Below are 15,200 nucleotides of genomic sequence, written 5' to 3' on the forward strand. Positions count from 1 at the left end.
TTTTGACAGATTTTTTTATTTTCAATAAAGCACTACAAATCAAGAACACACATTAAGAGGTCTAAAGAACAAGAACAAAAACACGCTGCATGCACCAGGGCACAACAGTACATTAAAAGTTATCAAATCAAATAAGACAGTATCGATCCTCCACATTAAAGGTGCACAGTATTTGGCATTAAGCACAGAAAACAGATCATACTTAAGCTACTGCAGCAGACAAAAACTAACACACCGACTGCTAGTTTTTAACTTGGTGCCTGATTCTTCAGGAGCTGAGGCTACCGGTAGTTTGTGATGAGTGCAGCAGAAACACTGTCACTATGCTGGAAAAATATTATTCTATAAAAGTTTATTACCTGTTTGCAATTTTCCCTTTATCTCATAGAGTATGCAGTACGTCAGGATCCAACAGTAAAAAAGCATCCCTTTGTATTTAGTTGTGATTTGGATGACAGTACCACACATGAAATGTCCTCTCAATCTTTATCATTAGACAAATAGAATTAGTGTGGCTGACTTTGTACATGTACAAATTTATACATATTGATTTCAAGCAGTACAATATTTTATCTGATCTATGACGGAGTGTTGTGGCCATTTTGAAGAAAAAAAACGTCATATTTCAAGAATAAAGTCATAATCGAGAGAAAAGTCAAAATATTACAAGAATAAATTCAAAATTTAACGAGAATTTTATTTTATTACGACAGTAAAGTCGCACTAGGTTCCTCTTCTTCTTGCTCCTTAATCTTGAACCAATCTCATTGTTTATTGAGAAACAGCACAACCTATTTGAATCTCACACAGATGTAACCAACGACCTCACAACCGAACATTTCCTCCTCCATTAAAGAGGCAACTTCCTCCAAGTCTGTGGGGTTCTTTCATCAGAATAGTTTCTTACACAATCTTTTCAATGTCTTGATACTTATAACGAATTTGTTCTGATTTGCAAAATTATTTAATATTTTGCTATTTGTGAATGTACTAAACAAGATGCTCCACATTCCTCCTTTTAACACAGGCAACAGGCTGATCTTCTAATATTCTCTGCCTGAGATTATGATTTTTTTCTCATAAAATTATGACTTTATTCTTGTAATAAAATGAATGTATTCTTAAAATCGGTTCTATTGTATTTCCCCTTTAAGTGGCCCTAATACTCCATCATAATGATCTCACAATGTCATCCCTTAATATATTTTTTAGCTAGAAAAAAATTCTGTCCAGTAGTCTGTCTTCACAGCAGGCACAGCAGTTAAGATAAGATATGACAAACTCCTACTGTCATCTATATGCATCTGAATCATATGCAATATACAGAACATGCACAAAGTACAGCAATACAGGAAAAAAATACAAAGCCAGTGTCATAAATTAAGCCATGTGGCTTTAACGTTTTAGAATATACACAATCTTACCACAAATATATTAGAACTACTGTATAGAAATCTAATTGAGGGAGTAACAATATAAGAGAAAATACAATCTTGTACAACCGAGCTCATCTACTGTGGTTAGAGCTTCCTTCAGCTGGATTCACCAATTTAATACTTGACATGCATGTTAGCCAAACTGTTTGTTTGGTGAATGAACTCTGATTTACAAAACTGGCAAAAAACTTTTTGTTCAAACAGTTAAAAACAGGCCCTTTTTGTTTTTTGTGCTTTTGTTGTATTCACGGAAGAAAACCAATCTGTCATAATCTTAATTTAAAGATGGTTGAGAAAGCTTTTATAATACTGTATCTGTCTTGGTCTGACCTCAAGGCAAATTATTCAGATGACAATGTGAGCTTGTGTAATGAAATTAAATGAACAGTAGATTTTACAGACGGTTGACAAGAGGGGAGGGCAGAAAAAGGATTAAGAGGGGATGGAATCAACAATAGAAGTTTTTCAAAAGTAATAACAAAACAACAAAAAGGATAACATCTTGTCAAAAGTGTGCCAATTATCGAAACAAATTAAAGATGCGTTTCTTCAGGTAAATCTGGGAATAGAAACATTTCCATTAAAAAGTGCAATGTTGTTGATTCATCAAAACTTTATTCTGCTGTTCTTGGCATGTTGTCGTTCTTTGTGCTCAATAAATATAGTAAGGCCCTATCATAACAACAAAGCTTCAATGTTCATAGAATGGTTTGTTCTCTTCAGTGTTGGCAGTAACTCGCTCTCTGACAGGAATGTACCAGCTGGTGATGACTTTGTAAAAATAGATGTAAACAATTTTCCAGTTCTCACACTTGACAAAGAGAGGAACTAAAAAAAACATCTCTCTCTTGCACACACACAGATACACACACACTCAGCCACATGCACGCACTAAATAAATGGGCGGGAAAATGTATGAAATCATTTTTCTTTTGTGCTTTCTTTGAGTACTCTTCTTTATTTTTTTAAATAAAAAACGATCCTCAAATGTTTATTTCCTCTTTAAACAGTTGGTTTATTGATTTTCTTTTCATACGACCCTCGATGTTTGTATCCCGAGACGTATCCGGAAGTGTCAACTATGTCTACCCGTCCCGCCTTACCCTTCCCACGGCCGGTGCCGTCAAAACGCTCCTTGTGTGACCCTGTAAACTTGGTGGTGTCCGTAAGGCGGCTCACTGTCGGGGAAGCCACGGCTCTCTGTAGGAAAACATTTGTGTTTATGTTGTCATCGCTCATACAAATGGATGTAATGTGTAATGACATCAGTATTATTCCCGTTGCGAGTCTTACCGTGACTCCTGCAATGACAGGTGCCTTCCCTTCGATCTGCTTGAACACCTCGGCCTCGGCCTCCTCTCCCGTCTTCTCTTTGTATTTCTTCCTGGCCAGCTCTCCGAGTGCAACTTTGAACTCGTCATATGTGATGGTGCGACAGGATTTCTTCCTGAAATGTGGGTGGAAAAAGAGCTTAAGAACGGGATAACACTTGTCACAGTGCAGTGCACAAAACCCCGAAAGACGTATGGAGATTTGTCTTTGGACAACGAAAACGCTGTGTTTCACATTGCTTTGTCAGCAGCTCTTCTCTACTTCCTCTCAGTCTGAAAGTATAAAACGAGAGCAGGCGGTGGTGTCCATGCAGCCATGTGTGATCACTTCAGTGCAGCAGATGTAAGACAGCATAGAGATGGTATCCTACTGAGATAAACACTGAGAAAACTTTTACTGTTTGGATCTCGTCTCCCAGTGTTTCTCGGTACTTCACTGTCGTCTGAGCAACTCTTCAGACTTACACACACACAGCTGTAGGCTGTATATGTGAATGTCTCTTCATATTATTTATCATATTGCGTTGAGCTGTATAACTCAGGGCCCAGAGCCCTGATGTTTCTCATTCAAGCTGTCTAATAAGGACATGTAGACCTGCTGAACGGTGTTGTGAGGCACTGCGTTTTCATGTAGAAGCTCAATCTGTTGTAACCACTAACCAATACCAAGCCACAGATCATCATCAGTCATTCTCCTTCTGAGTGAGCTCTTCTTGTTTAACTGGCCATTTGCCCAATTCACTTCCACATTAAAAGTGCATAGTAACACAAACACAAACAGCCATTGCTGTGGTGATAGGTTGCCTAAACAACAGCCAATAAATCCAGCAATCTCCCCGGGCAACCTGCTGTCATAGCAACAAGCTGCAATAAACAGGGATGTTTGGGTTTATTATTAATTTGACTCATCCAGTGAACGGTCGTGTTTGGGCGATCCATCACTGTTGAACATATGCAAGCTCCATTCCTCTGCGCCTGTTCAGTGCTGTGTATTGTCAGAGGGAAATCTGGACTTCCAGCTGCTGTCTCTGTTCGAGGGAGATAAGTTTGACTCCTCTGCAGACCTCTCCATACCGAACATTAGATTCTCCAAAGTATACAAATAGTTAAACAGTGTAAGTGTGCTGTAAAAATAGAAAATCTGAGGAGGCTGAGATGAGGTTAAAAAGGACAAATGTTCAGTGGGCAAGAGGAGCTTTATTTTAGTTTGGAATACTGATGACCTTCTGTATATATAAGGGGCTCAACTGTCTGCTGCACATGATCCACATGGTAAATGGATTGTATTGATATTGTGCTTTCACTACGGTGGCCCTGAGGAGCAAATCAGAACGACAACTGTGAAAAAACAAATCAGAAAAAAAATTATGATAAACTTGTATGTCACTTTTTTTATTTATTTGTTTTGTGTTTTCCCATTTTTCATTCTGATTTGCACCTCAGGGTCACCATACACACTACAAATCACATTCACATATTAACACAATGCTACTATATGCAGGTATTTCTATCACACACCATTAATTTCAGGGCAGTTTGTGGTTCAGTGTATTGCCCAAGGACACTTTGACATGCAGAATCGAACCACCGACCATCTGGATAGGGTACTACCTCCTGAACTGCAGCCGCTCCTGTACGGATCTGATATAATACTGTAGCTGGTTGAATCTGCACAATGCTCGTGCACAACCTTCACTCATGTTCAGTGACGAGGAAAAACCACAGAAGCCACCATCAGATCGTGCTTGGAGTTAATTAGTCCATTCCAGATTTCTACCTCATCCATTGTTTATGCTGTGGTGTTCTTTGGCTCCAAGCAGCCACACAGCACATCAGAGCCTCAATGTGGTGCAGCAGACCTCCACTATAAATCAGGGTTAGTTCAGCCGTGATTAGCCAGTGCTCATTAAGATGTTTAATTTTTTCATGTGTAAGCAAAGAGCTATGACACTGATTAAAAGGAGAGTGGAGATCTGCTCCTCTGACATGGCAGCGCTCCCTGACTCAGTTATGCCTCAAGTCAGAAACTACATGAAAATGAGCCCCTCCCCCAGTTTGTACTGCTTTTTATCCTGTGGCTGCCTCTGAAGCAAACACACACACACGCTTTATTCAGATTTCCCTTTACTATCTTGTTCAACACTCTGCGTCTGCAGAGCTTATTAAGGCTGGTTCAAATTGCATGCTGGGATATTGTAGGACCCTGATTAGGGCCTGTAGGCCTCAACAACCCCAAACACACACCCAAGGACAGAATGGATACAACTATGCACAGATTGGCCACAAAAAGTGTTTGTGAAAAGATGTGGAACTCATTAAATGTGTATTGTGGTTACACCATATTGTTGTTGCTCACCAACAAGCAGGATGTAAACAAGCTTAAATCCTACCTTCAACGTAAAGTTCCTTCTCTAGTCTGGCCTAGAAAAATGCTCAGAGCAGTAAACATGAACACAATACCATGCCAGCAGTGGAGGTTTTGATGTGGAGGAGTCAGGAAAACAAGAATACTTCCAGAACATTGTTGTAGAGAACAGTGGTGTCTGAAATAATGAAGTGATGTTTGGATGTTCATAGAAAACCTGCAGAATCTCAGAGTGCACTTTATTGTTGCTTATCATCTCAACCCTTCCACCTAGGGCACACAAATAAAGCTAATCATGAAGGAACCAGGGGAGGGGCCAGGGGGGCACTAGCCCCATCAGAAATCAGATTGGCCCCTGAAGTTCCCCCTGTCCTGTCACTGGTTTATTTGTTTTAAATAAACTAGAAGAAGAATGAAATGAGCTTGAACAATTTTCAGAATATTTTCCATGATTTGTGGCTTTGCTCAAAGCTATAGACTTAGCAAGGAATGATTTACATGTCCACTTTACTAAATCACTATGAGCATTGATGTTGGATATATAATTGTGGCCCCTTATCTGGCCCCTGATTTTGAAAAATTCAGGATACACCACTGGAAAGAGCCGCTGCTGTCTCAAATTTCTTTGCTTCAGTCTGCATATTTCATTCTCCGTTGTTATTGCCTGCAGCCAAATTCTATTTATCTTTCAGCATCTTGTTGTGAAAGAGCATTGTTAGGGTGTTAGGATCGCTTTTCATGAGCCACAAGTTCTTTATGTGAAAGAATGAGGTTTAGAAATGCCATGGACTGTATTTTATAATGCTGGATATTAGATGAAGGTTCCAGCATCTGAAGCCGTATGTGTGACCCTGACTGAGGACTGAATCCAGCCACGACAATTTTCTTTTCATTTAGGGACCTTCTTTGCATGTGTTTGCTTGGGGTGCAAATAAATCAGACCTGACAATACAAAGCCATTTTAGTTTACACTGCACTGTTTGTTGATAGTAATAGTAGTCAGTTCGTCTGAGTTCCCTGGAAATATATTCCAAATGACTAGCAGCCTTTTGAAACGGCCCTTTTATCTTTCCCAATCACACGACAGGAACAAACAGTTTCAACAAGAAAAATAACACTAAAAACCATTTTGGAATCTCTTTTAAATGTGTGTACACAAAATGACTGAGATTGACTTTTGGTTACACACCAGCAGAAGATGGAAAAATCCACTAAATCAGTGTGAGCTTCCTAAGCAACCTGTCTTCTCCTGTAGGAATATGTGATGATGAGTGGCCTCCAGCCTTTCTCCTCTATTCTGGCGCTGTCGAGCAGAATCATTAATTCACTTCATTCAACCAAGATAAAAAAAAAACTGCTGCTTCGTGTATGAATGAATATCTCCAGAATAGCCCCACACACGGACAAACCCACATTGTAAAAGCCTTGTCCTTTCTTACAACCTCTTTATTCTGCGGTGCTTAGGGACAAATGTATGAACGTTACTATCTAATGTGTGGAACATATCTACACTCATCTGTCAATGTGTTATCAGCACATAACGGTTTGCAGACGCTCGGTACACCTTGTAAACATAAGCACGGCTGTACAGATGAAAAGTTCTCTCTTTTGGTCAAATAACATTGAGGTCACAGCTTATTATTAGACTCTACACAAATCAAGCAGCAAAGGATGAATCAACGCAGCCTGAGGAAATACAAGTTGAGCCACCGTGGCCTCTTGCTCTGGCTGCTGTTTTCTGACAGACACTTCCGCCCCAGGCCAACGTCATACAATAAAGAATAGTAACACAGCCTGAAAGTGTAGTTTTCCATAGCTAAAAGATATGTGTCTCTGATTTTTACCTCCACTAAGGTGGTTGTGTTTTGTCTTCATTTGTTGATCTATTTGTTGATTAGCAGGATTACGCAAAAAACGACTCATGATTTCCATGGAATTTTCTGGAGGGGTGAGACATTTACCCAAGAAAGAAACAGTAACATTTAGCTGTGGATCCAGATCAGGGGGGGGATCCAGGAAATAGTTTTTTTCACTTTGGGCAATTTTCATTGATTTCTCAGAGAATTATTCATTGACCTTAATGAAAAAAACTGTTTAGGGGACTGATATTTATGAGCTTGTGTAATTTGGTGCAGATCCAAATAAGAATCCAGATCTAGTGAAATACTGACTGGTGCCAAAGGTTTGTACTCAGTGAATCTATATGAGCAGTGTACAGTAAGATCAGTGCTTCTTTCACTTGACTGCTGTTAAAGACAAGGCCATAGATTTAATTCTATGGAAATTAATGTAACAACAAACACATCCTTCATCATTCGTTACAGCTATAGTTCAGTCCTGAGCCGGATTTCTTCTCCGATTATTTTCTACCACAATGCTCCACATAAGTGACCTTTTGGGTATCGAGATGACTAAACCTGTAAAGTAGAATTATGTGATAAAAGAATACAGTCATGTAGTGGCACGTCAGTCACTACATCTTAGCTGGCCCAGGTGTTGGCAGATTAAACTCCTACTGAAAATGATTTCACAATATTCAGTCTTTAGAGAACAACACATTCGGTTTCTCTCTTACTTGACTTTGCTGAAGACAATGTCCACGTCAGTCAGGGTGATGTTCTTGCCGTCGATCACACCACAGTCCTTGCAGAGTTTGGACCAGTTCTTGCCATGCAGCTCCTTGCCGGTAGCGCGAGTGTCGCCGTGGATGGCGAAGCGTCGAAACGACTCCTCCAAGGCGGTGATCTCCACGGGCGTGGAGGAACCTGCACCTCCATCACTGGTCCCGTTCGACTCGATCGAAAGCCTTTTAGACGCTCGGTCTTTGGAGTGTTCACTGTGCGCCCGTAAAGGGGCTGAGCTGATGTTGGTATGCTTGGCTGTCTGTACTTTAAAGTCATCTATGTTGTCTCTGAGAGGGGGAAGAAATGACAACATCATCTGACTATTCATTCAGCGAACAACTTAAAGTTATACAAAGGAAAAAACAAACTTTCAAACCATATATTAGAACAGTCAGAATGCAAAAGGTCTATAAAACAACACAAATGATTTGTCAAGAGCAGCCACTATGGGGCATGTAGCAACATTAAATGATTCCTATCAAAATGTTTAGTAAAGGCTGAAGGAACTTATTAAAATCAAAAGACATTGGACACTTCAAAGGAAGAGGAGGATTTTCACCAGAAACATGTCTGGTCTCCCGCTGCTCTACCAGATTTACAACAATCTCTGCTGCAGAATGTAAACAATCCAACACGCCGAAGGGTCAAGACAGAACTTGCTATACTTTGCCTCTAGTTGTCCCTTATTGTGCAGTACTTTGTTTATGTTACAGGCAAGATTAGACTCTCCAGAGGTGTGTCTCTGTAGCTGTGAAAGGACAGATGTCTTATGTATTCTGGCAGAGGTGAAGGATATAAATACACTGTAGACCTCTGTGGAATTCAAAGGCAAAGGAATCAAGAACCAAGGCGGCAGATGGGTATTTGAACTAATGTACAAAATGTGAGGTGAAGGCTCTTTTTTTAATGCTTAAACTTACTTCTGGTCTGCCATGCTTGTGCCGGAATTCACTTCCCTCTGTGCAGTGCTTGGATTAGCCGACTTTTTCTGATTTCTCTTTGTGCTGTGGAAGAAGATGAGAGTGCAGGTGAATAATGTGACAGGACGACAACAACAGCCAAAGGTGCAATACTCATCTGATCCTCTTTACTTTTTAATCAATGTGAACAAAATGAATAATGACATCATGTCTTTTCAAGTCTGACACACACAGACAGCTGAGACACATTAAAGGAAAATACTTCAGAGTGAGCACAACTCAAAAGCAGCAAGATCCTCTCAATCATCAAATTACTTCCAGACAGCTTCTTAATATTAGAAACTGATTGTTGTGACACATCTTTAAACGCTGTGCAACGACCTCTCTTGGTTTGGATGATTTCATTCACTCTGAGTACAGAGATTCCTCTCTGAATACATCATCCTCCAGATCTGCATGAAGAGAGCAGCAGGAAAGCAGCTTCTCAATTCAGCCTCTTGCCTCGACCATATCTTACTTTAGTCCGGAAGGGAAAATCAAGTTACTTTCATACAATAGCAATAAAAGTATTTCTATCAAGACAATTCAATCCTGCCGCATATCTATAGCAAGTGATGGTTCTCTGCTCACCTTTCAGCTGTTCCCATACTCAGCTCAGCATCATTAACGGACGTGTGTTGCGATGGCACCGCAACAAACTTTCTAAAACTATTTGCCAATCGTTGAACTCGTTACTAAACAGACAAACAAGAGGCAGACCGGAGTGAGATGCTGTGTCCCCTCGACTTTAACGTCTGCTCCAGCTCGCAAAGTTTCCCCCGAGTCCCTCAAGTCACCAATAATGTTCTTTCACTCACCCTCACTCACCCCCACCCCCACAATGGCACCACCAAGGGTTTGTTTCCATGACCAACAATCACACACGTGACCTCGCTAAGTACAGTCGCCACTTAAATGGGTACAAAAGTTCCTAGATTGACGCTGCATAAAGCCATTATGATCAGGATGTCAATTCTTAGTGGGGAAAAAAGAGGAGATTATTAATCTGTATGAATAATGGCATTCAGAGCTACAGACACTGGGAACCCATTGTCCAAAGCGAGTGGCCTCCGTGTCTGACCTCTGCCCGTGTCTTCACACATACATGGTGACATCGCAGAGTGCCTCTATTGAGTTTCTGTGGTCATATGTCATCGAGGACTCGGGCCAAGACACTCGAGATGGAGTTTCTATAGTTTGCTGAAGCTAGAAATCTTTATTTGCATTATATTTTATACATTTTTTAAATTGTATTATTGATTATTCATGTATTAAGCGTTTGCATTTTTGCTGAAAAATTTTATTCCATCAAGCAATGAAACTCTCTCTAGATGACTAGTTTAACACAGACAAACAAAATGACTCTGTTATAATATAATATTTTTTTCTTACCATGCAACACGATCATAATTCATTTGCCAATTAATCACATTTTTCATTGATGAAATGATATTTTATCAGGTCTTAAGTCTCACGATTGACTTATACATTTTCACAATGAATGCATTTATATTTGTGTACCTTTAAAAGGATAGCATTATTTTCTCTAACTTGTTTATATACCTCATGTTTACAACAGTGAAATTTAGCCAATAACAATGTGAGCAGTTACATTAAACAGAAATGTTTTTTTCACTATGATTTGATTCCTAAGAAAACCATATTTATACAGTAGTATTTACATTGTTATTCCATCCTCAAGAATTGACTCAAATTGACTAAAATAGCGATTCATTAAAACAAATTGTGTGTACAATTTATTTTTCTTTTAATTAATCTATTCGATCATTGCCAATATTTAGCCTACTTAAAACATTTGCCACCAGTTTGCATCTTGTAAACTGTTTCAATCGTGACCATCTCTTTAGGTCATCACAAAATTCAATAGTTTTTAATGAAGTAGTTCAAACTATAAGTTTAATTATAAAATGATGGGAATTGTTTCACTTTTATAAAGTCACTGAGGTTTTCAGTGGGTATCTCGACACCCTCTCAATAGAGTAAAGACCCACTGTGTGTTTTCCTTTGTGCGTCGACGACAGCAGTAAAATCCATGTGAGACAAAGGAATCTTTTCATCTTCCTCCTCCAATTTCTAGTCAGTAGCTTCAAGTGTCTAAGTCCTCAAACACATCATGTTCAATAAGAGAAGAAGAGAGGTCATTAACACTGTGTAACACTGTGCTGAGTTCCATGGTCTTAGACTAGACATAGGCTGATTATTTGATTGAATTAATTTGATAATTAAGAATAATGCTGCACTGCATTTAATACATGCATTAAAAACCACAGAGGATAAAATCACAATAAAGCCTTAAGGCTTATCTCTTTTGTATTCCATTGATACCATCTATTCTATACATGTATCTATGGAAAGAATACCATTCTGTACAATATTTGCCTTACCGCAGTTTTATTGAGTTATTTCTGTGTAATTAAAAGCTTTGTATGCATATGTTTTAACAATAATTAGCCAAATACAGCTATAATTTCTCTACACATTTGTCCAGTGCTTTTTTTCTGCCCCACTTTGCCACAAACACAGAAGACGCCATTTGGTTAAGGGCAGATCTCCAGAGACAAATCTGTGACTGGATGACAGCATGCTTACATACACTCGCCTTCTGGCAATACACTGCACAGATGAGTGCTTTAACCATAAATTGACCCATTTTTACTGCATCTATTCATAGCAACAATACGCTGCCATGACTGGAACATTCTTTTCATTCTCCAGGTCGGAGATCAGCTGGTAGACAACATACATGCTCAAACACACACAAAAAAACAAAATGTTTGTGATTTAACTCTCTTAGTTTCGGCAGATGGTGTTTAACTCACAAAATGATGACACTGTTGCCAGAGTGATGTAATGTGTGAGAGAGAGTTTGTGAGTAGCCTCCTCCTCTATCATGCCATCACGGTGAGTGCGCCTGCAGAGAGCCCATCTGTTTTCAGTATCCTTTCCAGGCAGCTGCTCCATGACCGTGTCAGTCAATCATACAAGTAAAACCGCTGCACTGACACACATCGGTCTGCTCAAGACTGATCTAACTCTTATATAGCACATCATGTCTGGCAGCTTGTGCCATGACACGTGTCCTAATGAATGGGACAATCACTACTGTACAGCGTGAACCAACAAAGCGCCATCTTTACAGGATGTGACTAGCAATATTCAAAATTGGTCAAATTTATTATTGGTCAAAAAAGTCCATTAAATGAGCAGTAATTAATTGTTTTTACTTTGTGTCTGAAGCCTGGTGTGTTTAACAACAAAGTTCCATTAATGACTTCCTGGGAAAACTGGGAAAATTTTGTAAAACCCCTATGTCACAAAAGAAAGGGAAAACTTCCTGGAACTGCATCCACACCAAAATTCACTGGGTTCTTCCCTTACCCATAATGCACCCTCCCCCAGGTTTCATGGAAATACATCCAGTAGTTTTTGTGTAATCTTGCCTACATACAAACAAACCAACCAGCACACTGATGTTACAAACATAACCTCCTTCGCAGAGGTAACTACAATGGCACTCGGAAGAATAACATTCCTCCGGCAAGGCCAAAATTATTGTCTAGTTCTTATAGTAGAAATGAAAAATGAAATAGAAGTGATCTTAAATTAAGAAAGTAGAAAAAGAAAATCCTGGATCCACCCCTTAGTCTACATACAATTTTTTAAGGGTTCTTCCGAGGCCCAGGTCCCATCCCTCCACCTAGTTTAGTTGAAATTGGTTTAGTTGTGTGTTATTTAAAGTCACCGATCCTACTGTTCTAGGAGGGTTTGTGGCAGTTTAAGACACATGTCTGGTTAGATTCCAGTCTGGAGGGGTGTTTACAGCACGCCATGCCTCTCTCCCTACCCATGTTTCCTATCTGCATCTCCACTGTAAACAATCTAATGAAGGTTAAATGCTAAACATAAATACAACTAATAAATGTGCCCATGTGTGGATTGCTGTGAAGCCAAAAACAGTTCCCAACAAATGTTCCATTTACTCATGTTTGAGTAGAGAGAAAACTACAATACCCAGTTGTTTAGGAATTCTGTGTACACATTGTACTGCTTTTGATCTTTTGATGAATGGGCCTATACAAGAAATATAGCTTGCTGTAAGCTTTAGCATGGACTCCATGTTGTTTAAGGAGTGCACCATGTGACACCATCATACACAACCTCTTAACCCATTCCCATTTCGGCCTCGTTCCTGACTCTCCCCCACCCCGACTCTCTCCCCAAAGACACAGGGAGCGAGAGGATGACATCAGTGCCGCTGCAGCCCAGGTCTGAGGTCACCGGCTCGCTGTCTCTGTCAGTCCTCGCCTCCCCACACCCTTTTAACTGCTCTGTGAGTCAAAGATTTTGGCAAGCGTCGTGGAGAAGAAAAACAAGACGCTTGAAACAAGCAACGGCAGTTATTGTTGGCAGCAGCAGCAGGCCAAATAGAGGTATAAGGCAGCGTAAAGAAAGCCTGGGAGTCCTTATGCAACCCCACATTCGAGAGGAAAACGTGATGCCAGAGACAGCACAAGTGTCGGGCCAACAGCAAATTAGTTGTGAGTGGAGCCTTTTTAAAAGATGTTTGGAAGCCAGACTGTGTTGTATAACGTCTCAATAAATTAATTAAAGGTAACTCGTTTTAAAGTCTTTACAATGTCCTGGAAATGTCATGTAATGCCCATATAAGAAACCCTCTATTATCCAACACAATGAAACAGTGAGACACACAAATACTCCCTTGTGTTAAAGTCAACATGGAAAAATATAAATCCCCCTTTGTTTTTTGAGTAAAAACGCCGTCAGACAACATCACTTCATCACTACGCCTGTCAACAATCATTTTAATTTCAAGCCTTACCTAAATTCAAGTCATCAAAAACAAAATGGGATGATTTACACTCTGATGCTAATCGTTTGTGTCAGAAACCAAAGGCTCTCGGACCAGTGCAATGAAACCTAGAACAATGAAATCTGGGACAAACTCTGCGACTGTGTCTTCTTCTCATGCGTATCTAATTCAACCTATGGGGAGAACATGGCTGCACAGCCTCACTGAGAGAAAATAAACACATTAGCTTCCCTATGGTGGAGGTGCTCCGACTTTTATTAACATCAGAATACATCAAATACCTTTTCTGCAGGTACTGACCACATAATTTAACGTAATATTTAGCAGTACTAAATTGCAATTAACCCATCTATGCTTTCAATTGACATTGTGTTCATTTATTCTTCCTTGCAGAAACAGAACATGTTGAAGTCTGTCCATGCACATGCCTCATTAGTCTATTTCTCAGCTCTTGAATTCAGACTGTAGCTGCAGAGCATCAGGAAGCTAATAAAAGAGGGCACAATTTTTTTTCAGGCATAATTACGTAACTACCTCTATGCAACCCACAGAGGCTGCAGCCACGGGCCAAACGCATTGTCAATCATCGTCTCTGACCAATAATGGTGCTTATTGGAGAGCCCCCGTTTAGAAGATAAACAGCAGAGAAAAAAAAACACCCTGATGTTTATGTTAGCAGTCACTGCTGCAGCTGCTGGTTTCAAACCTCCGTGTCTCAGCGGGGAGTCTTTAGAGAAACGTTACATAAACATGCAAAAATGTCAGATTCACACACACAGTCCACGTGATCCGTTTGTTATTGTCAGCGCCTATAGTCCACGTCTGCCAGAGGCATCACAGGCAGATCCCTGAAGATTTGAATCGAGCATATATAGGCACAGCATGCAGCCACATGTGTTTACAACTGAAAATGCATCTTATCCTGCAAGATCAATATTAATGAAGCACACAGAGACATGCAAACTCAGCAAAAAGAATCAGGAAGAAGGTGAATGTTTAAATCTGGCATTGTCAGTATAAACTCCTTCATCTTTCTACAACGAGACAGGAAATTGCCTCTAGTGACAAATGCATGAAGTCAAATTCAGCTTTAATCACCTGGTGAAGAAATCCTCCGCCTGCTTGTTATTTTTCACACAACCATAACGTGTCGTCCTGCAAGTGTTGCTCAGACTCTGCGTCCTCTCGCGGCTCCTGAGCTCGACTTTGCCCGATGCCTCAGACCCAGAGATGCTGAAGAGAAACCAGCCCGCTGATTGGCTGCCGCCGAGCGCGACGAGCCGCTCTCTCCTCTCCTCGTCGACGCGATGTGGAGCTGAGATGGTGTCTCCGTGCTCTGTGGAGGGCTGGTAAACAAGAGCTGCGAGCATCTGGGGGCTGCGGGATGTAAACAAAGGGACGGGGAAGGTTTTGTGCGCACGGATCATCAAACAACCAGTGAAAGTGCATGAGCATCAGAGTCACGCACACACGAATATTTTAAAGATTTGAGTTCACCCTGGTGTCTTGAGGCTGCTGGTGGATTAGACTGTAAGTGGCCTGAGAGCAATAGAGACTTTATATCATAATGACAAACTCCCTATTGGCAAAACACATTTAAAAAATCCTCTCAAATAATATACACAATTCTGCC

The 15,200-nt window shown here is 40.2% G+C and overlaps 1 protein-coding gene across 4 annotated transcripts; it reads right to left on the reverse strand.

Moving 5' to 3' along the window:
• Positions 1–14,952, reverse strand: LOC109633407 (tubulin polymerization-promoting protein). Of its 4 annotated transcripts, none has more exons than XM_069537026.1 (6): positions 14,666–14,952; positions 8,677–8,760; positions 7,708–8,043; positions 2,730–2,883; positions 2,540–2,636; positions 1–1,995 (listed from the first exon to the last, which is right to left on the reverse strand). In XM_069537026.1, the coding sequence occupies exons 1-6, from the start codon at positions 14,935–14,937 to the stop codon at positions 1,970–1,972; spliced, it is 969 nt and encodes a 322-aa protein (XP_069393127.1). In that variant the 5' UTR covers positions 14,938–14,952; the 3' UTR covers positions 1–1,969. The 4 variants fall into 4 exon arrangements, with proteins under 4 accessions (XP_069393127.1, XP_069393128.1, XP_069393126.1 ...); XM_069537027.1 differs by adding an exon at positions 14,345–14,415 and having other exon boundaries at positions 1–2,636; positions 14,666–14,773; XM_069537025.1 differs by having other exon boundaries at positions 1–2,636.
• Positions 14,953–15,200: the final 248 nt, after the last annotated feature.

The sequence above is a fragment of the Paralichthys olivaceus genome, chromosome 13, assembly GCF_024713975.1.
Source record: "Paralichthys olivaceus isolate ysfri-2021 chromosome 13, ASM2471397v2, whole genome shotgun sequence".
In the NCBI taxonomy this organism is placed as follows: domain Eukaryota; kingdom Metazoa; phylum Chordata; class Actinopteri; order Pleuronectiformes; family Paralichthyidae; genus Paralichthys; species Paralichthys olivaceus.

Coding starts and splice junctions, on each gene's coding strand:
- LOC109633407 (XM_069537025.1), bottom strand. CDS start 14,937: ATGCTCGCAGCTCTTGTTTACCAGCCCTCCACAGAGCACGGAGACACC. Junction 8,044..8,676: donor ACAAGCATGGCAGACCAGAA/GTAAGTTTAAGC, acceptor TCCCCCTCTCAG/AGACAACATAGATGACTTTA. Junction 2,637..2,729: donor CTGTCATTGCAGGAGTCACG/GTAAGACTCGCA, acceptor GTTTTCCTACAG/AGAGCCGTGGCTTCCCCGAC.